Source organism: Loa loa (genome assembly GCF_000183805.2).
Source record: "Loa loa unplaced genomic scaffold supercont3.112, whole genome shotgun sequence".
Lineage (NCBI taxonomy): Eukaryota > Metazoa > Nematoda > Chromadorea > Rhabditida > Onchocercidae > Loa > Loa loa.
In genome coordinates, this window is record NW_018108292.1 from 92,180 (window position 1) to 117,047 (window position 24,868).

At 33.0% G+C, this 24,868-nt stretch overlaps 5 protein-coding genes across 6 annotated transcripts in view; all 5 read left to right on the forward strand.

The window, feature by feature from the left end:
* LOAG_17677 overlaps positions 1 to 2,281 on the forward strand; it is a gene marked incomplete at its 3' end in the record, with an annotated part of 4,403 nt that extends 2,122 nt beyond the window's left edge. For both annotated transcript variants that reach the window (XM_020450340.1, XM_020450341.1), the window contains 5 exons: positions 69 to 197; positions 744 to 914; positions 1,173 to 1,402; positions 1,794 to 1,923; positions 2,081 to 2,281. In XM_020450340.1, coding sequence (XP_020305999.1) covers positions 69 to 197; positions 744 to 914; positions 1,173 to 1,402; positions 1,794 to 1,923; positions 2,081 to 2,281 — 861 coding nt within the window. The remainder of the gene's footprint in view (positions 1 to 68; positions 198 to 743; positions 915 to 1,172; positions 1,403 to 1,793; positions 1,924 to 2,080) is intronic.
* Positions 2,282 to 3,603: 1,322 nt separating this feature from the next.
* Positions 3,604 to 6,775, forward strand: LOAG_02159 (diphthine synthase). Its single transcript, XM_003137697.2, has 7 exons — positions 3,604 to 3,932; positions 4,319 to 4,491; positions 4,622 to 4,742; positions 5,014 to 5,053; positions 5,428 to 5,531; positions 6,047 to 6,105; positions 6,375 to 6,775. The coding sequence occupies exons 1-7, from the start codon at positions 3,731 to 3,733 to the stop codon at positions 6,498 to 6,500; spliced, it is 825 nt and encodes a 274-aa protein (XP_003137745.1). The 5' UTR covers positions 3,604 to 3,730; the 3' UTR covers positions 6,501 to 6,775.
* Positions 6,776 to 7,298: 523 nt separating this feature from the next.
* On the forward strand, positions 7,299 to 9,307 carry LOAG_02160 (hypothetical protein; the record flags this gene model as incomplete). The annotated part of the gene is made up of 2 exons (XM_003137698.2): positions 7,299 to 7,404; positions 7,590 to 9,307. The coding sequence occupies 2 exons, from the start codon at positions 7,299 to 7,301 to the stop codon at positions 9,293 to 9,295; spliced, it is 1,812 nt and encodes a 603-aa protein (XP_003137746.1). The 3' UTR covers positions 9,296 to 9,307.
* Positions 9,308 to 12,813: 3,506 nt separating this feature from the next.
* LOAG_02161 (peptide methionine sulfoxide reductase) lies at positions 12,814 to 14,805 on the forward strand. Its single transcript, XM_003137699.2, has 4 exons — positions 12,814 to 13,029; positions 13,591 to 13,763; positions 14,126 to 14,242; positions 14,573 to 14,805. The coding sequence occupies exons 1-4, from the start codon at positions 12,876 to 12,878 to the stop codon at positions 14,759 to 14,761; spliced, it is 633 nt and encodes a 210-aa protein (XP_003137747.1). The 5' UTR covers positions 12,814 to 12,875; the 3' UTR covers positions 14,762 to 14,805.
* Positions 14,806 to 16,353: 1,548 nt separating this feature from the next.
* On the forward strand, positions 16,354 to 24,727 carry LOAG_02162 (hypothetical protein). Its single transcript, XM_003137700.2, has 17 exons — positions 16,354 to 16,476; positions 16,957 to 17,067; positions 17,268 to 17,391; positions 17,593 to 17,671; positions 17,807 to 17,900; positions 18,508 to 18,672; positions 18,941 to 19,200; positions 19,763 to 19,942; positions 20,163 to 20,283; positions 20,562 to 20,710; positions 20,810 to 20,933; positions 21,270 to 21,527; positions 21,666 to 21,854; positions 22,294 to 22,459; positions 22,547 to 22,740; positions 23,044 to 23,367; positions 23,841 to 24,727. Exons 1-17 carry the CDS (start codon positions 16,384 to 16,386, stop codon positions 23,928 to 23,930), a joined length of 2,721 nt encoding a protein of 906 aa, XP_003137748.1. The 5' UTR covers positions 16,354 to 16,383; the 3' UTR covers positions 23,931 to 24,727.
* Positions 24,728 to 24,868: the final 141 nt, after the last annotated feature.

The window sequence follows — 24,868 nt, forward strand, 5'->3', positions numbered from 1 at the left end:
CCGTTTTTTATTTTAACTTTTGTCTCTTTATTCAGTTTTTTAAGTTTATAGGACGAAGATGAGTCAAGGATAAAAAAAGTGTAGTGATATTTTGGCTTGCAAATCCATTAACAGCCATAATATCATCAAGAGGTAATGCTGATGTGCTTGTATGTGCTGTCGTTCTATGGACTTTATATTTACTTATGCGGAATCAGGTAACATCTTCACAGCGTTCAAAACAGTTTTCATTTTTTTTTTTTCGTGGTATGCAGAATCAGATTATAATAGTTTAGTTAGACAGCAAAGAGTAAGAAGTAAAGGAGTGGAATGGAAGTGATTGTGATTACCAGGTTCTTATCATTTCTGATATTATTCTGTCTCCCGATATTATTCTACCTCCTTTCTAGTTTATTAATATTTGTACCTCCTTTCTAGTTTATTAATATTTGTTGATTATAATTTTCGATATAGATTGAATTAATTAGTGATGAAAAACGTCTGTTTTAAAATCAGTTTATAATGAGCTGCTATAAATAACTCATTATCAACTTTTTAATCAATGAATGTCAGTATTACTGATTAACATTTGATGAATAATGGGAAATGCGACTACAATGTTTATTCAGCCTTACGCACTAGTTTATCCGGAACAGCTAGAAAAAAAAGCCACCATCAAGAGGGTGAAATTAATATAAAAGAGTAAGTGAAATCATGTGGTACCATTTTCGTTTCGAAATGAGATTTGGACGAAATATTTTCAGTGGCGATTAGCATCCTTGGTTTATGGGCTGCTAGCAGTACACGTGAAATTATATCCAATTATTTATTTACCTTCCATTTTCTTGTCTCTGTCCAGTGTTTCTTTGTCATCTGGATGGATCGATTATATCAAACGATTGATTTCAAATGTGAAAGGATATATTTTTGTAATGGTATGTTAGATATCATATATCATAAGCTATTTTTACCTAGTTCCATCCATTTCAACATTCTGTTGAGAACAGTGTGGATATCACTGTTCTGTGGATATCACTGTTTCTGTTTATAATATTTATAATATTTACTTATACAAATTCACAGGATATGAAACAAGAATCTGTAAACCATGTTATTATCTTCCTTACGATTTTAATAGGTTACTGTTTAAAAGTGTCACTATATCACATCTGTTTTGATTCCACTTATTTCAGATATTTTCTTCTAGTTTATTAGCATTGACGTTCATATGTTATATATTATATGGTATGCCTTACGTTAACGAAGCATTACTTTATCATTTGCACCGTACTGACACACGACATAATTTTTCACCCTACTTTTACTTATTGTATCTGGCAGCCGATAATGCGCAACTCTCTCGGCTTATAGGTTTTTGTGCTTTTATACCTCAAGTTTCACTCATCATTTGGCTTGCTTTCAGGTGTGTTTTCCTATTCATAACTTTTACCGTAATGTTAGGGGTTTTAATATTAGAACTTTTAATACTTGGTCAGTTTGGTATCTCCATTAACAATGTCGTGAAGTTGTTAGTCTTCATTTATTTCCGTCATGGTGTAACAAAGTAGCTATAGTACTAGGAAGCTGTATTTTTCATATTTTTCAGTGAAAGGTAAGTTACTTGGCAAGAAAGTAGCAGTTATAAATTGAAATCTTGCTTTTGCTCAAGTTAGTTAAGTAAGCACAGATTAATTCCTTTTCCTCGAAGACGTTAGCGTTCAACTGAATATAGAACTATTCATTGTCTTTTAAATTTAATTCTTGCACCAAAATATTAATGCAGTCATCAAAAAATTAAGTGTAAATTCTTACAGATTTCATGATGATCTCCCATTTTGTTGGCTAATTACAACGGTCGTATTTGTTTCATTTAATAAAGTATGCACTAGTCAGTATTTCATCTGGTACATTTGCTTATTACCGATTGCTCAACGAAATATTGAAGTCAGTTTTTCGATCTATTTCCAGTTTTATATCGCTGTAGTATGAACTGAAACATTAAACCGAAATGGATTTTTGGTCATATCATTTTATGTCAAAGCAAAATTTGCTGGTCATTTTTGAATGAGAATTAAATTTCATTGGACTTCTTGTTTTACAGATTTCAACCAAGACAGCGGTATATTTGATAATTTTGTGGTTTCTGGGACAAGCTTTTTGGCTCTGTCCTGCATATTTATTTGAATTTCACGGGTTGGATACATTTTGCTTAATTTGGCTTTCTTCATTGTTCTTCCTTGCAATCAACACAGGAATTATTGTTCAACTGATTCGACGACATGATTCTAAAAGAAAGCGATAGATAGTTGAATAAAATTCGGTCATCCAGTCGTTATTTTCAAATTTGAACGAGACAATGTTAGAAAATCTAATTTACATTTCTAATTTACATTTTGTGCTTCCACTTTCAGGATTTCTTTCTGCATGGATGAAAAGTTGCTAATAGCTTTTGTTCACTTTGCCTCATAAGAAAACAGAATTGGAAAACATTTTTTTAGAATTTCTATTGTGTGGGCACATTTGCGATCATTTATATTGAAAGTCATTTTTGCAATTCATAAATTTTTCTAATTGTAAGCTGAGCATAATGTTCAGGATGATCTGGAATGAGTAAATTTAAAGTTCCAAGTAATTCCAGGTTGTCTTGAAACTCACAGTTTTTTTTGGTTGTATATTGCATTTTTTCTCTTGTTCCAGTAATTACATCGTTATTCCATGTTCGACGATTTTATGGTTTCTTTTTTTTATATCTTGAAAAGTTTCTCATGATTTTATACGTATGACTATGAGTAAGTGCGGGATGTTGCGTAATTTGAAAGTTCGTGCAGGAACGTAAAGTCGTGTTAGAGTTCCCTGTTAATTAGAAATTCGTATGACTTATTGCATAACTAGACAATACATGCAAGACAATACGTGCAAGAATTAGGCTTACATAGGAGCATAAATTTAAGTTGAATAGGTGCATAAGAAGAGAAATGAAGATTCTGATCAAAGATTCTGATCATGTCATTATAGTTGTGATTCTTGCCGATGATTAATAAATTTTTATCTGAGGATTGCACACTGTTTGTTACATTTTGCAGTCGGCAGTCGGATTTCACGTACTTCTCGTGGGTCATGCGTGAAACTAATGAAGACTGTTGAATGCTGGGAATTTGCTTTTTTGTTCCGAAATGGAATTTATTGGTTTGTTGGTTTGAATATTGAAAGTTAATATGGATGCATGCAAAAAGACATGGCGCGGAAGCATGTTTGAGAACTGTTGGAATTGGAAATCCGTAACGATCCTCCTGATTTGTTTTAGATGGGTGCGGGACTTTTGATATGATTGGTATTTTCGTTTCGTAATATATTGATCTAGGCCCTTTACACTGTATTGCATTTAAATAAATTTATCGATGAAAGTTATATCTTTGATGATACAGGGGAGAGTGTGATGATGACAGAACTGCATAGATAGTGGAGCGAACTGGTTTAGCATGTAGTGTGATGTTGACACACTCATGTCAGTTTGATTGGTACATAAATATGAGCTTGTTTCTAATTGGCATCTTTATCTATCAAACGAAAACTATCTTAAATATAGTTGACGGGATAGGTGGATATTGTCTACTTTATAGGAAGTAATCGTTGAATCAAATTGAATCGATCAGTTTGATATATCCTCAAATGTTATGTGTCATCATCGGTAACATGGGAGGAATGTGTTTCTTTCAGGTTTATTGAAACGGGCTAAAATTTTTTTACTGCAATGTTATATTTAGTCGGTTTGGGTCTGGGTAATGTTGATGATATAACGGTGAAAGGAATGGCTACTGTACAGAAATGTTCCCATGTGTACTTGGAAACTTACACAAGTATTATGTCGTTTGGCTTGGATAAAAAGAAGTTGGAGGAATTTTTCGGTAAAGAAATTGACGAGGCCGATCGTACAACGATTGAACTAGATTCTAGTAGTTTTATTAATTTATTCTATTTGAATTTTCAAATTTCGTGAAACGTACTCTTTAACCGTCTTAATAGTTGTTGCTGTTATCAATTAATATTAATCTAATTTCAGGTTGTTTGACATCATTTTATACTTCACTACACTGTAGTTTGTATTATCGTGTATAACAAATGTTCGTCTCCCCGTAGAATAATGACCACTAGGAACTTTCGATTTCTTTTTTTTTTTTACTTCCAACGGTGAGCAGAGTATATAGCACCGAAATTACCATCAGGAAAGTGATTGTCGCAAAGGAACTACCGATATATTGCTAGAATTCTGATTTCATAGGACAAACTATGTACCGTTGAAGTTGGTTTTTTAAGCTCTTATTTTCATAAGGTTTTGCAGATGTTGTGTTAGACGAAGCATTCAATTCTGATGTATGTCTGTTAGTAGTTGGCGATCCTCTTGGTGCCACAACACATGCGGATTTAGTTTTAACTGCTCGAAAAGCAGGTGTTAATGTGGAAATTGTGCATAACGCTTCAATTATCAGTGCTGTAGGATGTTGTGGTTTGCAGGTATTCAAAAAGCGTTGTCATTTTTATTATCCGTAGAATGTTTCGAAATTTTACAGGAGTTGTAAGCTTTGCTTCTGAGAAATCATTTTTCTGCATTATTTCTTACTGCTGATTTCCGTATCGGTTTCAGCTGTATAAATTTGGTGAGATCATTTCAATTGTTTTTTGGGAAGAAAATTGGCATCCGGATTCCTATTACTTCAAAATTGCAGAGAACAAAAAACGAGGATTACATACATTGTGCTTGTTAGGTCAACAATTATCATTTTATGTTGTTTGTATTTTCATATATTTCGGAAAACTGCAATGTCTGTTTTTCCTTTTATTAGCAGTACTTATTTAAACGATGAAAATTACTATGGAAGCTATAATTGTTTACCTGAGACATTGAAGAGGGGGAGATTCGTTCCTTACATTCATTCTCCAGTCGTTTGACGTCAGAACGATCTGGATAATAATTGAGTTTGTAGTATTTTATCTAGAATAATGAATTGCAATTCAGAAAATCATGTTATATTTCAGATATCAAAACGAAGGAGCAGTCAGTTGAAAATATGATGAGGTTTGTATTAGTTCGATTTAACTCCCTTGAAGTGTTCGTGCAGAACGCTATGGAAATTTTCGTTTTTGAATTGATTTCATGAAAATGTAGAAAAAATTTTTCTCCATAGCTCATGTTAGGTACTATACCTGTTCCGAGTTAAAAAAAAAAAAAAGAAAGAAAAAAAGAAGTCTTCATTGATAGGAACCGATCATTTTAAAACTATGTAAATCTTGATCGATTAATAGCCGGGGAATCGTAAAATTCCTTTGGAAAGACTGAACCAGCAATAAGCGTGCTTATTTCTCTCCTTTTATATTATCTTAGTTGTATGCATTTCATTGGTTTAGAGTTGATATTTTGCAAAATTGTCATCTGCGAATTGAAAATTCCAGAGGCCGAAAGGAATTCCTCCCTCCAAGATATATGACTTGTTCTGAGGCAGCAAAACAGCTACTAGAAATTGCAAATCGGATAGCGGACGAGAAAATGGAACCCGGTAAGTTCACAGGAATAAATTTTAAAGCGATGTGAAAACAAGGTTTGCAAGTAAGTTTTTAAAGCAAGTAAGCTCTAAATCGCATCTACTAATAACTAATAGAAAAAGCTTGCAATTTCGCTTCGATATAAATGGACAAGTGCGAGCAACATTGGCACATGCTATTATAAATAAAACTGCGAAAATGATAAGGGTTGGCATGATAAATTATAGAGCACTCGATGATGTTAACTGACATAGATGAAGCTGTTGTTCTTGAGTCCCAAGAAAAAATATGTATTAAATGCACAACATAAGACAACAAAAAACATTAAAGATATATACAGTTTGCATGGAAAATCATTTCGAATAAATCAAAATCATATGTTTTCTATTTCGTTTCGTATGTAAATTTTGTATGGGATTATTTTGCATTCCTTTTTTAACACTGCATTATAGATTATCAGTATTACTATATGTTTATTCTAATAATCCTTCACTGTGATATTGCTCAGTTGTTGATAATTCTTTTTTAGCATACACACGAAGCACAGAATGTGTGGCCCTGGCAAGGGTAGGATGGAATGACCAGAAGGTTTTATTTTTTATTTGTTAAAAACTATGAAAAGTTGGTATTCCAGCTAGGATGAAACAATTTGACCGCAAATTTATCTGTACAAAACAGTTTTGTTCTATGTTCTTCAATACTGTTGGATGAGGGTGGTAATGGCATGGAGTACAGCTGACATTAAGTTGTGACTAAACAATTTTCTTGATTTGGCGGCAAAAAATGTCATTTATTCAAGCTGAAGAAGTTCTTGCCTTTAAAATACTTAGAGGACTTGATTCATTTGTTAATTTCAGATTGTTTTTTGCTCTTTGGAGGCATTATGCGATGTAGACATGGGACCACCGTTACATTCATTGATCATTCCCGGTGAATTGCATCCCATGGAATTGGATTTTTTGAGAAGTTTTCCCACATCTTAACATCTTTTAACTTGTAGAATACTTTTTAAATTTTGTTATTTGTTGTCCCACTTCTTTACAGTCTATTAGTTTTTAGAATTATACTGTTGGATTATTCTGTAAGGATTAAAACTGGAATTAACTGTGTTCAGTATGTAGTTCATCTCATTTGTAAAACTTTTGCAAGAAAAATGGATGAAAGGCAAGGAGAAACAAGAAAATCGAAGTTTAGGAATGATTTGTCCACCAGATCATTTATGATCTCTTGTTTAACATACTATCAATTTAGATCACCATCTATTTGAATTATTTCTTAACATTTAACTTCTTGAACTGATGATGATTTTGTTCATTTATGAATGATTCCGTTTATTAATTGTTGTCAGATTGTTATTCGTTTCAATAAATAATTCCAGTTGTTCATTTCCATCAGATTTGAACTGCTGGTCTCAGTATTCAGAGAAATATCTTCTTTTTTTTGTGATTATTTTGATACAAAGAATATTATCATGTTCGTTAACAAACAGTTATCATATCCATCAACAAACTTAACTTACAGATTTGCTGATTCGAATGATTAGATTTTGTTAACGTATGAAGTGGTCGCAGGAGACACTCATATATGATAATGTTCAGCTTGGAAATGCAAGAACTAGGTTGATTGGAGTCTGTGTGCCGTTATGATACTTATCTCGAATTTATTATTGTATTCTTTGTGAATCACAGGTTGATCTGCAAGATATTTTCTACGTTACGGTCTAAACGGCCGTTCATATTTGTCAGACTGATTCAATCTAATATATTCTGTTTTTCAGGAATATGTCAATGTATTGTCCGTTAGCTGTACATTTAGATTACGATCCGCCGATTCCGAGTGCAACAACACCAGTGACAACTATTTCAAATTGTGTTTTATCTCATAATGGTAGGAATTTCGTAATTTTGAAGATGATATCTGCGCTTGTTTTAATTTTTGATACTTTGTGACAGCTAGATTCTTGCAGAAAACAGATCGAAATATGGGTGCATGATTTAAAATGAGAATCACTTTTCAGCGTTCTTTTTCGTTTTCAAATTCGATTTCTCTGGATTAATATAGCAAGATTTCAGGCTTTCCGGACCGATCCGATCTCATACAGACAGTTTGTCAGCTTTACGATGTGGTGCAGGGCGAACGTGTTCACTCACGGAAAATAGCCCTTATTCAACATGGTTCACCACTTCATCCGTACAGTGTTTGTAATTCAAATTACGGTGGCCATGAGCTATGTTTGCCGTTAATTGTCGATTACGTTTCACCTGATCTCGCACCACCGACGATGGCGCATCACTTTTACTATCTTCATTTACGAGATGCGAAAATTCCCAATACTCTAAAAAATGATATTTACCGCCAATTGTATCATACGGCACCTTTTGATCTTTTCACCAAGTATACTGAGTTACGAAGTCGTTTCGATTTAGTTCCATTGAAAGAATGTCGACCGTTGATGCTGACTATTCTCGATTTTTGGATTCAACGATGTAAACGACTGAAAATGTGTCTAGATGCTACAGAATTCTTTCCGGTTCGATTAAAGTGGACTGATTCGGTGTTTGAAGGTACTCGACTTAAGCGTGATCAGCTATCTCAAAATTGGGAAATTGGTTGTGAGGTTGATGAATATGGTTGGGCTGTTGAAATGGTGCGTGCTGAACATGTAACTGCATTCACTGAAAATTGTCCGCTGATGTTTATGGGTGATAGTACGTCTACACGCCTAGCACGCTATATCGAGTGGGGTAAACGATTTAGCGACATAGATGGCCGATTTTTACAGCAGTTCGGAATCGATAATCGGAAATTAGAAGAATCTGAACGGATGTCAACTCTCTTTCTCCTTTTGCAGAAAATTCATTTTGGTAATGGATGTATTGCAGTGGTATTGTCATCAGGAGCACATGAACTAGCTGAAGGGATGGCACCGTCGAAATACGGCAAGATTCTGAAAGATATACTTGTGTATTTGTTACAGTTCCAGTTGCGCATTCTTGTGGTTCCGCCAACACCTTGTGTGGAAAATCAATTTCTTTGGTTCCAATATATGCAGCAACAAGTTGAACTTAGCGTCAAATTACCAACCGTTGAATTTTTGATTCGGCCAATTCATCAAACAAGTGATCGATGTTTTTTGGATGCTCTCATTATAGGAAGCCGTACATTGGATTCATTCATGTGTGGTGATGCTGGTTTTACTGATTTCGGGATCAAAAAACTTGGATTTTTTCTGATCGAAGTGATGCAAATTCCGAAGACTAATCATAATGGAGAAATTTTAAAGCGTGAAATGATAATTGCAACAACTTCAAGACAAGATGATGCCATCTTCGCTTACGATTGTAACAAAGAGAGTTCGCTGGGATTAGTTGAAACACAAATTAAAATCTGGAATGAACCTATTATTGATTATAAATCTATTGATAATGTTCCATCTTTTCCCTCAATGGCATGTACTAACTTACTATCAACCGATGTTGCTTACTTAAATGTGAAGAGTTATTCAGAATTGGCGGGTTATGCGGGTCCATCTGCTAGAAATTCGTTAACATCACTGGCCACTAACATTCAGAATTCGAGACATCGAAAGAAAAAGACGAAAATCATGGGAGGATCACATAATGGATATTTGTGGGGACAAAAACAACGCGCAATAATTAGCTCTTCTAAAAAATTAGGGCAGTTTCCGAAATTAACACATGGGAACTATTTTACGTTAGCACAGGAACGACAGGATCGGCGCAGACGAGCACGTACCACCGAACAATTAAATAAATAAAACGAGCTCAGGTCTTAGCATGCTTCTGTGGATTTAATTTTTGTCACCCTTTTTAGACTTCAAAAACTGGAGCGAAATTTGTAACGTACTTTCGGAATCTATAAACCACGACGATTTATATTTTAAAATTGTCTGATATTTTCGAGGTTTCAATCATTTGTTGTAGTCATTTCTTAAGGATACGATATGGCGGATGTCATTATAGTTATATGACATTCAGCTTTCGAAAAATGTTTCCTATGAGTTACCATAGGACATTTCGTATACCTCCTTTAATCGGTTGAACTAGTTTTGATTTAAAAAAAAAAAACAAGAAAACGAAAAAATAGTTTCCAGGGTCTTTTTAAGCTGCAAGGTTATAGCTACTTTTTAATTAATTATGTTTTTGAACTTGATCTATTTTCTCATATATCTGTAAATTTTTCAGGCTTGATAACGTAGACATGTCGAGTTTATCTCTGGCTTGGCAGCTGAGCTACGGGCAGTCATTACTGGTCTGTTCGATTCCATTTTCTCGATGATTTTTTTTTGACACTGTTAAATAAATTTTATTATTAAGTGATACGGGTTTAGTATTTTGTGTGTTGTGTGCATTTGAATGGTTTAATGTCTTTCTTGTACATCGTGACTATCATGCTTTTCAATACACCATTATGATTTATCATCCTTATTAGAGCTGGGAAAGTAAAGGGATTTACAAAACTATTCGGTATAATGCCCTCTTCAGTGATCATCTAAGGGATTTTTGAAAAGCTTGAGAATTTGAAATTTTAGGTTGTAATTTTTTTGTAAGATGCTGAATTTTAATTAAGAATTTATGAAAAAAGTGATGAAAATCGAACTCTTCCAGTATTTCTGTTCAAATTCTTTCTAGTATGACTACTTACCCCAACAAGTGTACATGATTTGGATTTATATCACTGAAAAAACTTTATGTATTTTTGTAAATATACTGCCGAGGAATAATCCCGAACTTTCGATTGGGTATGTTTTGAAATTTGAAAAATTGATCATTATGTTTTGTGTTTTCCCTTTTGTATAACATTCATGTAATATTTTTTGCTAGCTATTTTTTCTTCAACTATTTCCATATACTCGTCATATCTCATAAAATACAGGAAGATGATAAAGTAATATAAGTACTACTGTAACATTTGTTACTTCAGTCTTTTTGTTATGTTTTCTTTTTTTTTTTAAATTTTTCGTTATGGGATACATCTTACCACGTGTAGTTTAAGACTGAAACGTTTTTAAATGGTATAAGAAGTAAAAAAAGAAAGAAAAAGTTTTGGATTTAGGTTAAGATTACACTTAAGTTATTAACGGCTGATGTTAGTAGACTATTTACCATCAAAGTGATTGGAAGTAATCGACGATTGGAGTTGTAGGAACTATTAAATGATCCCAGCTATGGGATAGAATGTTTTGGAATTTTATGAATTTCAAGATATTAAAAATTTGTTGTTGCATGAATTTTGAAAGGAAAAATATACGATTATGTATTTTGATGTAAATTTGATCAGAAATTTATATGAAGTAATTAAAGTATTTATGAATTTGTTAATTACAAGCGAATGGAAAATTCCTTACTATTTTCACTTATTGTATTCTTCATTTTCTTGTACAATTTTTTTCTTTAAATTTCAACTTTTCATGAATACTTTTGACTTACAGATTGAAATTTACTTTTTTTATGGGGTAGGTACTAAGTTTTGGTAAGAAGTTTTTTTGGAAGCTATGTGATTGCTTTTTCGACTAGCAGAGAATATTTGAATTAGTATAAGAGATATTTCATCTTTAGCATTTATAAATGTTTCGTCTTTACTTCTCGTTCTGGTCTCATGTCATCCAGCGGTTTGGTTTTTGATCTCACATCGTACATTTGTTTGTTTAGATCCTCCTATTCTCCGGCTCATTTACTTGATAAGACAGAATGATCACTTATAGGTAAATGTTTTGTTATGGAGTAATTAGTGTATCAAATATTTCAAATTTTTATTCAACTATCGTTTTTTTTTTTTTAAATCTCAAAATAACTTTTTGTTGGCTAAAGGATTGGAATGTTAATGAGGATCTGAATTTGGTAATTCTATAGGATTTTAATTACTGATAGAGACTAAGACTTGGTGTTTTCGATATGGTTGCGACATTAGGCTTGTTAACATGCTATAATTGAAATCCAAATAAGTTAATTATGTAATTTTGCATTGAGCTGAAATTTGTAAGCTCGATTATTAACATCATCTGTGATGATTCGTATCAAAGTTTCATTAATCCTTTAAAACTTTTTGCAAAATTTCGGAATTGTTCTTTGATGTGACAAGGCATACATTGCATGTCATCATATTATGTCAAAAAAATTGGTTTAATTCAGTAAGAGCTTTATAATCAATGTGAGTTTTCAAAGATGAGTAGTCTTTCGTCATTTGGGTTATTCTTTATGATTTCAAAATGGTCAATTCTTGTTCCGGGAACATTGAAATGTCAGCAAAATAATTATTGGCTAGGAAAAAAAAAGAATGAAATAGCATCATTGCAATTGCTTCCAAAAGAAATCAGAAAATTTAAAAAATATTTAACTGAAATAGAATTTTTCCAAAATTTGAAACATTTTAGAAACGGCAAGCATAGATTAATTGTCATACCATTAGTGAACAATTTATACCTAACTTAAATTTGATAATGATTAGATTGTTTTATTAAGTTGGAAAGGAAGGTGTATATCTTTCACCAACCTTTTTTTTTTTTTTGCTGTTTTAAAAGGAAATTTGCATAAAAATGCTGTACAATTAGCATTAATTTGGCTTTACTTGATCACTAGCATATGTTACAATTAAAAATTTACATATATTTTGTATGCAGGAATACTTGATGATACATAAAATTACACGAATGAACTCTTAATATATGATATATATGTAGGTTGACTTTTTTTTTCTTTTTTTTGTTCAAATTACCAAAATCATTTGCATGAAACAAGAAAAGGAATACTCTTTGATCTTTTTGGTTCTTTGATATCTTCAAACCGATGATGATCAGTCAGTTTATTCCTATGAACAAGAAACGACTTTTATCTCTTTACATTAATTTACAATCTTTCTAAAATTATTTCTTGAAATTTCAGAATTTCTCCATTTCAATTCTTATTATAAGTGACAACTGTTTAAATTATCAGCTTTTAATTGTTCTTTAATTACTACCGGTTTTTTTCAACTACATTCAAATTTATAAGTATCCAGCTATATAGGTCACACTGATCACTTAATTGCAATTCTCTGTTGACAATTTATTTGCTAGTAATAGTGTAAGGAAAAAAAAAAATGAATGCATTAGACAGGCATTTCAGGAGAGTTTTAAAATGATTATTACAAATTTATCATTGGGAAAAGATAGATAATTGAATAATTCTGATAGTATTCCGACTTGTTATTTCCGAAATTATTTATTCCTATAAATGCTAATATAAACAGATGAAACAAAACTCTTGAAAGAAATGATCGTGATTTTTCATTCTTTTCTTGCAGGTATTAATTAAATAAATTTGATTTTGTAATCTAAATTTATTAGTGGAAAAAAAAAAATGGCTAATTTGCAAAAGGCTTATTTTGGAATGCAATGCTTTTGGGGTGCTGAATCAACATTCGCAAAATTGGATGGTGTCTTGGCGACACGAGTTGGTTATGCTGGTGGTACCACAGCGACACCTAATTATCAGAATATCGGTGATCATACAGGTATGTTTGTTTTAATTTTCTCAAACTTTCCATATGCTTTTTTCTTTTTTTTTTTTGCACATCTAACACATCCAACTGAAAAATTATTTTATATGGAGGAAATCTTTTCTCACTTATCTTTTCAATCTTCATCTCTTAATCTCTTTATGAATTATGATTGCTGAAGAAATATTTCCATAAATTATACGTTTAATTCATTCCAACTTGTCCACTTTCTACCGCATATTCTTTTTTATTTTTTATTTGAAGATTTCTCTCATTTATTATCGCAAAAGTTCGGAATAGATTCTTTCGCAGTTGTTAACGTATAACCTGTTTTGGAAATCTTAGAATTTATTCTAGAATTTTTAGCTTCATGTCAAACAACTGCTACAATCTGTGTAATTTACTAGAAATTAACATCAAGGTGAGGGAAGTTATTTTATCGAATTCTAGGTCACTATGTAGGTTTTAGAATTCGAGCGGTAAAGTCTCAGAATTTTCCGAATTGAAATATAAGTTATATTGTTTCATTCATTAAAATACTACGTTTTATCACAATGAAGATCTCGAGTATTACAGAAGTAACGGAAGTTCAGTTTGACGAAAAGATTATAAGCTACGATAAAATCCTTAATTATTTCTGGGAACATCATAATCCAACTACGGAATATAAAAAACAGTACAAATCCGCAATTCTTTACGTCGATGATCAACAAAAAGAGATGGCCAAGGAGAGTTTGAAAAAGATACAGGTGATTTAAATATCATAGCAAAAATTTCTTTTAAAGATATTATTTCATTCATGTGAGAAACTATCATATTTGGATACCTTTCTGATTTTAGTTTTATTCAACAGCTTGATTTATTTATTCTTCCATGATTTGTTTGCATGCTATGGTGAAATTGTCGATTTTGTTAGTAGAAAAATCACTTGATACTAAATACGATATATTCTAGATTAATTGTGACAAATGAACTATCTGACAGTCTAATAACCTAAACCTTGTCTTAAGTTGCTGGGAAATTTACCATAAAGAGATAGAAGAAAACCCTTTATAATGCTGGCGAAAAAATCTCGAAGAGATATGAAAGTTTATTGTTAACAGTTTTTCAGGAGAAATACGGCAGTAAGAAGCTAGATACATATGTTCAAAAACTGGTTCAATTTTATCAGGCAGAAGATTATCACCAAAAATATTGGTTGCGTTGTCAAACGGCAATTTTTAAAAAGGTTGACAGAAAAAAACGTTTTTTTTTAGTAGAATTTTTTAGCCTTTCATAAACTTGAACCTTTCGCTTGAATAAAATATTTTGATCCCATTGATGGATTCATGTATAGCTTCTTTCCCGTTAGTCATTGGATTATTTTTTTAGTAAAAATAAGGTCACAATTGGTTAAATAATAGTAGGATGATTACCAGAAAATATGTTATTCTTTTCAATGATTGTAGAAATAATTTTTTTAAATAGGTCATTATCATTCGATCCATCCGTTTGTTTCAGTCAGTGGTCGCAACATTTGTTCATATTTTGATGTTATAATGAAGAATTTCTATTGCAGTTGAATCTAAATAATGAAGAAGTAGTGAGTTCATTACTGGCTACAAAAATGAATGCATTTTTGGCAGGATATACAAACTTCGATGTACTCAAACAGTTGGCTGATCAGTATCAGTTAGACGAAGATGTTATCACATTGATTAAAAATATTGCTGTAACAGGTGGAGATACAAGTGCATGCCACGTATAATGTATCATTGTTAATTTTTAAAGCTAAAATGTGAAGAAAATCGGAAATAGAATAGCTGTAATGGAGTTCGGGTCACTGTAGATGATTTGATCATTCAGTAACCTTTTCATTCACTTCCCGCTTAACAGATTAGATAAGCGGGAACAGGAATATTTATTACTGTATAAGAAAGTAGTTACTGATGAATGTGCACTTGTCTATGTTTGCCAACAAATGTTCATTAATTTAAAAGAAAATCGATGAATTTCAAAATAAATTGTTTATTTTAATCAAATAAATTCACAAATATACACGTACATATCCACATATGCGACAATAATACAAGATTTCATGGTAGACAATAGGAAATTCAACGAATTTAGTAATGAAATATTGAACGATATGAAAATAAGTCAAATGGCATTAACTAGAAACAAACCGCATTTAATATTATATCTAAGGTTGTATCAACACTATCATTAGTGTGCATTCCTGTGGTGAAATATTGGATGATTCTCAAATACTATAAAAACCTTTTACATTATTTTTATTTTTTCATTTTAACTTTTTTTTTGAATAGGAAAATCTAACGGAAGAAATTTGTATTTCCCTTTCGAAAAATTAAAATGAGAAAAAAAAAAAGAAGAAGACGAAATTGTTGGAAACCACGATTTACCGTCTTATTCCACAGTAGTTTATCCTTCTCCTTTCTCTTTTTTACCATCTTTCATGGATTATATCATTAAGTATTACATCAATCAAAATGTTTTATATCTTTTAATTTGTGATCTAAAAGATTTATGCTACTATGATTATCATACTATCTAACATAATATTCAGAATTCCTTTCAATGATATGCATATATTTTCAAACAGTTTATTCTTTTTCGACAACTTGAAGTGATGTTTAACGTTTATCATTCTCTCATTGCATAATTTTGTGTTGCAATACAAGGTGTGATTTGTAACACGATGAACGTGTCAACGGTTAATTCACAATTTGGCCTGGTTGGAATTGCATTTTGCAGTTTGTAAATTTTATTGTTTACACATCGTTTATTTGATGTGAATGGTGAAATTGATGGAATAGCTTGAAGGTTAGTAAGATAGGATGGTCAGTTTACGTGATATTTATGAAGTTAAAAAGAATTGAACATTGAGTTGCTTAAATTTCATGCGTGGCGATTGTCATTTTTAAGCCATATTATATTTTATTGTCATTTATGCTTATTATCGGTTTTTGCAAGAATTTCTACAATATACATGCATCTTCGGTGACAAACGTTACAAAAATTAAGGAAGTCAAACGCAATAGGTGGTAATTGATTTTCGGGAGAATTTTTTAGATAGCTCTTTCTGTAAAAAACAGCTAATACTGGTTGATCAAAATTCATTGACAAAGATAATCGATATCCGAAGATTAATAATGTAAAAACATTTGGTCGAAAATCATTGTACAATATTTGAAAAGTCAAGACATCGGAATAAAATGATTGGTAAGAGAGAAATTTACTACTAAGATAATTGTGGTCGTGATTCATTGCTGAAATAATCTGGTTCGAAATGCAATAGCTGAATGATATCTGGCTGAAGTAAGTATATAGCGAAGAAACATTTCAAGGTTCCCTTGCAAGGCTTGAGAGATGTCGGAGCAACAAACCCAGCCGCAACAAGCACCTTCATTGAAGCGAGGCTTGGTGAAACAAGTTTTATGTGGTGATGCTGTCGTTCTACAGGTATTTTCGAGTCCAGTCTATAATTTTAGCTTTCTCTCTATTAGGCATACATGGCGCACAAAGCCAAGGTATTTGTATTAAGTGATTTTTGAATGGTCAAATGGAAATGTCAAACACGTTCGTAGTTTGACGAGGCTAAGTGTGTGCATATGTTTCTCTTTCTATCCAGTTTTTAAGTGATTGATTTGGTTCGGAAATTGAAATCTGGAAATTACAGCCAGCTAATTTGGGATTCCCGAAATGTATAGTGTAGTTTTCATTCGAGCACTAAGTCAGCAAACGAGAGAATCTCTTAAGAATTTTAAGATACCGCAGGCATATTTCAAACGATGGAAATTCATCATTTTCACTTAATTTGCTGATAATTTATTCAGTCGTATCGCATAGACACGTAACATGCGTACAATACAAAAGGATCATGTGGAATATTAAAAGAAAGAATTATATCACCATACTGATGTAGGTAGGGGTATTTTTCAGGGTCCACCGATGAACGGACCCCCGAAGGAGGTAACGGTATATTTAAGTAATGTGATTGCACCGCGGCTGGCTAAGAGACCAACGGATGCCGAATCCGGCAAGGAAGACGAGGTAAGTGGGAAGTTTCAAATAATTTAAAGGAGGTAAAGTATGCAATTAAAGTGTGAAACTTGATAGTTCTAACGTTAGAAAAAAAACGGTATAAACTCAGAGTAAACGAGATATCTAAAAATTTCAACTGGAATGTGGATGAAAAGTAATAAGCTTGATTTATAATGTTTCAAGAAATATGTTTTTTTTTCGGTTTACAGCCTTTTGCGTGGGAATCGAGAGAATTTCTACGCAAGAAACTTATTGGACAAAATGTTGTTTTTCGGTGCGACTATACGGCTACATCGGGAAGAGATCATGGCCGGATATATCTCGGTGGAACAAGTAAATTTTCTTTGAGAATTGAATGATGTTTAAAGCTTCCAAATTTTAATAGGAACTGGATATTAAAATTACTTCTTTTTCAAGAATGATTTTTTATGACGACAAATCTTAATTCACGTAGGTAAATATTCACGTGTTTACACAGATTTTAGGTTATACAAAGATTTTACATCGCATTAGTTCCGGTATTTCTTTTTTCAGATCTTGAAAATTCCGAAAATGTAACGGAGACTTGCGTATCTGAGGGTTGGGTTGAAGTGAGAGTAGGACGTGTTGCTGAGTAAGTTACATGTTTCTAAAACTGCTAATCATAAATGAAGTGCTTTTCTGTTTTAAAATTGGATGAAATCGTGTAATTTTATTTATTATTCCAAATCTTAGGTTCTAAATCATAGTTTATATTCCGTATTTGTAGCGAATATAGCACTAAACTGCTGGAGTTGCAAGAAGCTGCGAAAGCTGCGAAGAAAGGGAAGTGGGCGTTAGAGGAAGGAAGCGCACAACAACATGTAGGATTGAAAGCTTTTATGCCATTTCGGCACTTATAAAACTCATAAATTTATTACTCCTATTAGCTTATTAGAAGATGGGAGCATATCATTAGGCTTAATATTAGTGATAATTTCGATGGAAACTTATTTTGCTTACTCTGATGCTCGTGCTGCTTTCCTATTTTCTATTCTGAACATAAATAAAAGGACTCATATTCGTTTTTTATTTGACACTATTCCTTTTATTCAAAACGAGCAATAGTAAGCCACTGATGAGAAAAAAACGAATACATAAACCAAAAAACGTTCGCTAAAATGATGTATGTCTCAAGAAAGTATCCTAGTGTGGAGTCTCGGTCGTATAATTTGTATCGAGCAGCAAGTTTCAGTAATGCAAAAATAGTTGATCTTTTTCCTGGCTTGTAGGTGTATAATTTGGGACACGACTTTGAACCTTCTTTTCTAAGATTTGCTCAAAAATCAAAAAAAAATGAAAAGCCGTCAAGTTTTTTTAATCTTCTCTCTCCTATTATAACCATATCTTTGTTTTCTATTTTTTTTTTACTTTTCCTTTGTTTCCCAATACTTTAATGATTACTGTAAAATAATTTTGTCGCGTTAGCAGGTACGACATGTGAAATGGGTTATAGAAAATCCACGAGCTCTTGTCGATACATTCAAACAACAAAAGATCAAGGCGATTGTTGAGCAAGTGCGAGATGGTTCAACCATCCGTGCTTTCCTGTTACCTGATTTTTATTACATAACACTTATGCTCTCAGGTATTAAAGTGAGTTGTTTTATTGGTTTGGATCAAGCTGTGATTTCATAAAATTAAATGTTAGTTAGCAGTGGATCGGATGTGCAGTTTGTCATAAATAGGTTTGCATTATATCTAAGGTTAAGGGAATATCATCTCATGAGCACTTTGCTATTTTAGGTTAAGTTGCCAAATGAGATCATTGCTCTAACCATGAGCAGATTACCATGAAAAAATTCGAAATTTATGAAAGTCAGTTTTGTATGAAACAGGAAATTTTGAAAAATTCGATTTTCAGGCACCAGCTATACGGGCTGGAGCGGATGGCCGAGCGGAAGACTATGCTGAAGAGGCACGTTATTTTGTCGAGTGTCGTTTGCTACAAAGGGATGTGGAAATTATTCTGGAAAGTACTTCTAACCAAAATTTCGTTGGTTCTGTCATACATCCGAAAGGGAATATTGCTGAGCTGTTGCTTAAAGAAGGTTTTGCAAAATGTGTTGATTGGTCGATCGCTTTGGCTACATCAGGGCCGGAAGTACTACGTGCAGCGGAAAGGTTCGTCATACATCACTTCTTTCTCAAATTAGTTAGCTAATTAATAAAAACAGTTTGCGAATTTAGCAAAGATGTAGTGTGCACTATTAGTTTGAGCGAACACTTTTGTTAGGAAAATAACAATCTACTTCCACTTCCGCTGCAATAATAAATCTGGATAAGGCTTGAATGGCATTTAAGTCTTGTTTTTCATTGATCATGTTCTAACTGTATTTGCCTTTTTCCAGAATGCCCTGAAAATTCGTGTTAATGGTAGGTTTTAATATTAGCAGCTTTTTCTATCATATATTTTTTAACAGAAAATTACCGATAATGATTGGAAGGGAACAGTCAATATTGGGATGACTTTATCGATAGAAGCTAGCACAATAACGATTCCGAAAAAGGATATCGCAGTACTTAGCAGTAATCGTTATGCCTATGCAGCGTATTCGTTCATAATTTCGGAACTGTTCCAAATTCAACTAACTAGTTTATAAAAGTTGAATTTTCAAATACAAATTCCTTATCTATTTGTTTTATAGCAAATTCACATTCTTTTCATTTGCCAAGGTTGTTTCAGGATAGCGAAAGAGAAAAAACTTCGTTTTTGGCGTACTTATCAACCATCCAATCAGTTAAGTGTTGACAAGAAATCGTTCACTGCAAAAGTGATTGAAATTGTGATGGGTGATGCACTTATTGTTCAGAAGGAAAATGGTGATGAAATCAAAATTTGGCTGTCATCTGTAAGACCTCCAAGGTTAGCACTTTTTACTGGGGGAGTATCTTCTATTTAAAAAAAAAAAAGGAATCGGAGAAATGATTATGAGATACGACAGGTATTGCTATGGTCGTACCATCTAAAGTTCCTAAATCTTTGGGATCTCTTGCTTACGGTTTACAAGTATGGTATTATCCAAAATACGTTGTAAGGAATTCTCTTCCGATATTATAACGTGTTTAGAATTTTTTCTTTTTAGGGAGGAAAATCGAGACACAGAAAATAAGATTGGTCGACAGTTTCGGCCACTGTACGATATTCCTTACTTGTTTGAAGCTCGTGAATTTTTGCGCAAACGATTAGTAGGCAAGAAAGTTCAGGTATGTTCCAATACAAAAGTGTGATACACTTTTTTTATTCCAAGGGAAAAGTGCTATTCCAAAATCTCATAGTCAAATCTAAGAAGATTTCTCATATGAATCGTCAAGTAGTAGAAAGAAATAGTCAGTAGAAAGAAATGTCAGTAGAAAGAAATAGTTTACCCAAGGAAAGTCCAAAATAACGATGCATGCTGAATCATCTTAATTTCTTAGAATTTCATATGAAATTGTTTTTTATGCTAATTCAATTATTGTGCTAGTTCAACATTTCGTTTCAGATTATTACTGATTATATACAACCAAAAACAGAACAGTTTCCAGCGAAAACTTGTTGCACCGTCATGTCAGGAGGATTGAATGTTGCTGAAGCACTTGTTTCAAAGGGCTTGGCGAAGGTAATACGATACAGAAGTGATGATGACAATAGGTATAGACTTTGCTATTTTTTTCCTTTTTCAAAGCAGAATAAAACTTGGTTTCCTTTTCAAATTTTAAAATATAAATTCAGAGAAAATGGATGTTTTAGATCTTCGCAATACGATGCTTTGTTAGCTGCTGAGGCAAAGGCAGAAAAGAGCAAAAAGGGTCTGTTTGCCGAGAAGGAATTGGGTGATAAGGGTTCAGTTTTGAGGATTCAAGAATTGCAAGGGGTTAGTCTATTTTTTTGCGTTGTTTTTGGGATTTTATATAATTCTCTGTAAAAAAAAATTGTTAGCAATCTAGGATGGTCATTGGGTTTATATGGCAGTCTGGCAGTTGTTCATTTTGTATACAAAATAGTACAAAAAAAGCTAAGAAACTGAGTCAGCAATGGTCAAGATAAAGATATCGGGAAATGAGAATTTGAGCTCTTTCTGAATCACATATTTGTGATTTGATTTTTTTACATATTATAATTTAAAAAGTAAAATTTTTTCATGCGATTCACATTATTCTTTGTATAAGCTTGAGCTGATAATGCACTGAAACAGTGTTTCCTTTTGCAGGACGCGCAACGTTCGAAACAGTTTTTGCCTTATTTGCAAAGATCCGGTCGATCTGAGGGTATTGTAGAATTTATTGCATCTGGTAGTCGGGTACGGCTGTATGTGCCTAAAGAAACGTGCCTTATAACTTTTTTATTTTCTGGTATTGATTGTCCCCGTGGTGCTCGTATTGGTCCAGGTGGTAAATTGATTGGTGAAAATGAACCATTTGCCGAGGAAGCTGCTAAATTTACACGTTCAAAAATCATGCAGCGTGAGGTTGGTTTTAGCATTTTAAGAAATGGGAATTCTGCGGAATTTCCTATATTATTATTGATTCCTCAGCAGTACGATGATATTACTTCATCAAAGTTTCAAGATTTTACAATTCTTGACTGGGAGAAAAGCTTCTTTCAGGTGGAAGTAGAAGTGGAAGGTATGGATAAATCAGGAAGTTTCATTGGCTATATGTTTGTGCAAACTGAACAGGGTCTTTGTAACATGAGTGTAGCATTAGTGGAAAATGGTCTAGCAAGCGTACATTTCACAGCTGAAAAAGGTGCATATTACTCTCAGCTTTGTGTTGCGGAGGAAAAAGCTAAGAAGGTTAGTTCTTATTTCTGTTTTGGGTCCGGATTTTCTTTATATTTCGCATATCATAGTTATTTCTTTCAAACATGAAGTGTTTGGATTTAGGTTCGTAGAATCTTTCAGTCTAAATCAGTTTACCTGTTAATTTTATTACACTACTTTTAATATGCTAGTATTGGTAATGACAGTCTTTCTCCTTTGTTGGTTTTGTTACCTGCATAACAGCACCAACTGTAAATCTCTGACCAATGATCGATGTCACAAACATTTTTTGGGTGCAATCGCAGGTATGGATATTGTTCTGTACAAAATACAAGAAGAGTTCTGTGGCTGTTTCATCAAACTGTCTCATTTGAATTTCATAATACCTGCTGGATGCTAATCACTAAGATTAAGTAGTTATTTGAGGAAAGTAGCAGGAGGGAAGCTACAGAACTTTCTTTCTTAATTTTAGGCGAAATTAGGAATATGGACAAAGTGGGTCGATGAAGAGGCCATTGTGCAAGCTGAAATTGCTTCAGCAGATGAAAAGATGGAGCGCGCGATAAATTATCGGAAGGTGGTTGTTACCGACGTGCAGAGAGGGAATTTCAAGTTTGCTGCTCAATCGGTGGATGATGGTGCGTCGATTGAAATTTTTGAGAGGAAAAGTAGTAATAGCTTTATGACCTACAACAAATTGTTGCTAATTGCTAAGAATGTTACAGGTCCAAAACTTGAAAAAATGATGAAAGAATTGCGCGAAGAGCTGAGGAAAAAGCCACCAGTAGTTGGTGCATATGTACCACGACGTGGAGATTTGTGCGTTGCACGGTTCTCGGTAGACAAATTGTGGTATAGAGCACGTGTTGAAGGAATAAAAGGAAAAAATGTCGATATTTTATATATCGATTTCGGAAATGTATTTTCAATTTATTTGTAAATATTGAGTGGACTGAGATTAGTTAACTGTTTCCAACCTTCTTATTTTTCCTGTGATGCATCATCTTATAGGCCATGTATATAGGTGCTTTCTGGAAATTTTAACATGTTACATGACATCATTATGATCGAGATGAAAGGAATTAGCCTTTATAGTTGAGCAGTGTGAAGTTTTAGAACATTTTGAATGAATTCATGTTAAGTACACATTTTTTGTATTTTGCCATATAATTCGTAATTGGTCATATACAGTTGATTTTTTTGAATCGGTGATTGATTATAGAGAGAAATGGTTGATGTGACATCGATGGCCGCTTTACCAGCTGATTATGCAGCACAGCCAGCAGGTGCACGTGAATACCAAATGGCTTTCTTGCAAATGCCTAACGATCCTGACCATGCAAATAATTCGGACATAGCATTTGAGCAAATTCTATTCTCAGTACCGTTCATGTTTATAAACATCGAGTATCGAAATGCTGGAGTAGAACATGTCACTGCAATCGTTGAAACATCTGATGGTACTCGTACTGATGTTGCAAAAACGCTTATTGCTGAAGGACATGCCCTGGCAGAACAAAAACGAGAAAAGAGATTCGCTTCATTGGTAGCTTATTATCTCTGCTCTTCTGTTTCATTAAAGTATATCAGTATAGAACTGGTAAGACGGATAGAGCACTGCTTGGTAGAATTAAGTTTTGAAGTTACTACAGCGTGTTGGCTAAGTAAAGTTTGACGAGGAAAATGTGTATGAATTTGCGGCGTATTAGCGAATTGCTTAGCCCTCTATCAGATTTTGATTTTCAGTATGCGATCAATTATTGCTAGTTATCATTCTTTACATCTGCTTTAATATCCTCATGGAGATTGAATGGTTTGATGAGAAATAATATAATTTGAGGCGATTCCATTGCCATTTATCGCAGCTGGAAGATTCCATGGATGAGATTGATCTCCCTACTTCATTGATATCTCCCTCTTTTCATGACCAAATATTTTTTTCTATATCTGGCCATAAAAATAGGAGATATCATTAAAGAGAGTGAAACATGCATAAATAAGCAGTAGCTTTTTTTGCAGATTGCAGAATATCAGGAAACTGAGAAAATTGCTCGCCGTGAGCATCGTAATATTTGGGAATATGGCGATTTTACCGGAAATGAATTGTAGAAATTCTGAGGAACGCTAAGGGTCAGAAAGGAGAAAGAAAAAATACTGTTGCATTTTTTGTTCAATTTCGTTATTATCAAAGTCTGCGTTGGAATTGGTAGGCATAATTTTAATTGTTTTGTTGTCGTTATCACTTTCGGCTTTCTTTTTGTTATCCAATTTGCCTTCTCATTTTTTCTGCCTAACATATCTTCCTGTTCAGAATAAACCTAAACGCTTCCATCGCTTTTGTTGTATTAATTTGTGCTATGTGATGGTGGTAAAGTGTAATTTGTTTGATTCTGGTTTAGTGGAGAGGTAATAATCAGTTTCTTCTACGAATGGCTTTTTATTGAAATTAGTTCTTGAAAGCGATTAGACAGGATCTTAAGCCTCAATAAATGACAGTGATCAACTCTTTCAGTGTTTGCTGTATCTTTCATTAAAGATAAGATTCTTTCTAGCTTGATCTAACGGTTACAGTAGGACATAGTTGTTATTTGAACAGACAAATCTGTTGTTAACGATATTATTTGATGAGTTTATCATCATTTTATGAGTTTCAATGCCGTTTTCAGAAAGGAAAAGAAAAAATCATCTTTTTTATCCAGTTCATTGCTCGAATAGAATGATTGTGATATATACCTTTATTTTTTTTTTTTTTGTTTTTACACTCATAAATTTTCTTTTCAAGTATACCTTCAATATTCCTATAGATGTTCCGATAATTACTAATATAGCAGTTTGTTTTATTTTCTTCTTTCTCCCGCTGTCCTTATTTTCTAAGCTTTTTTTTCAATTTCTACACAGGTATTTTCTTTGAATCAACAGTGTTCAAGTTTCAAGTTTTCCTGTGATATTTTTTCCTTGTCATAAAAGTTTGTTTTATGGTTGTTTCTTTCCCTTTATGGAAAATTGTTTTCAAAAATAAAATGCATCTTGTTCTTGTTTGAAAGATT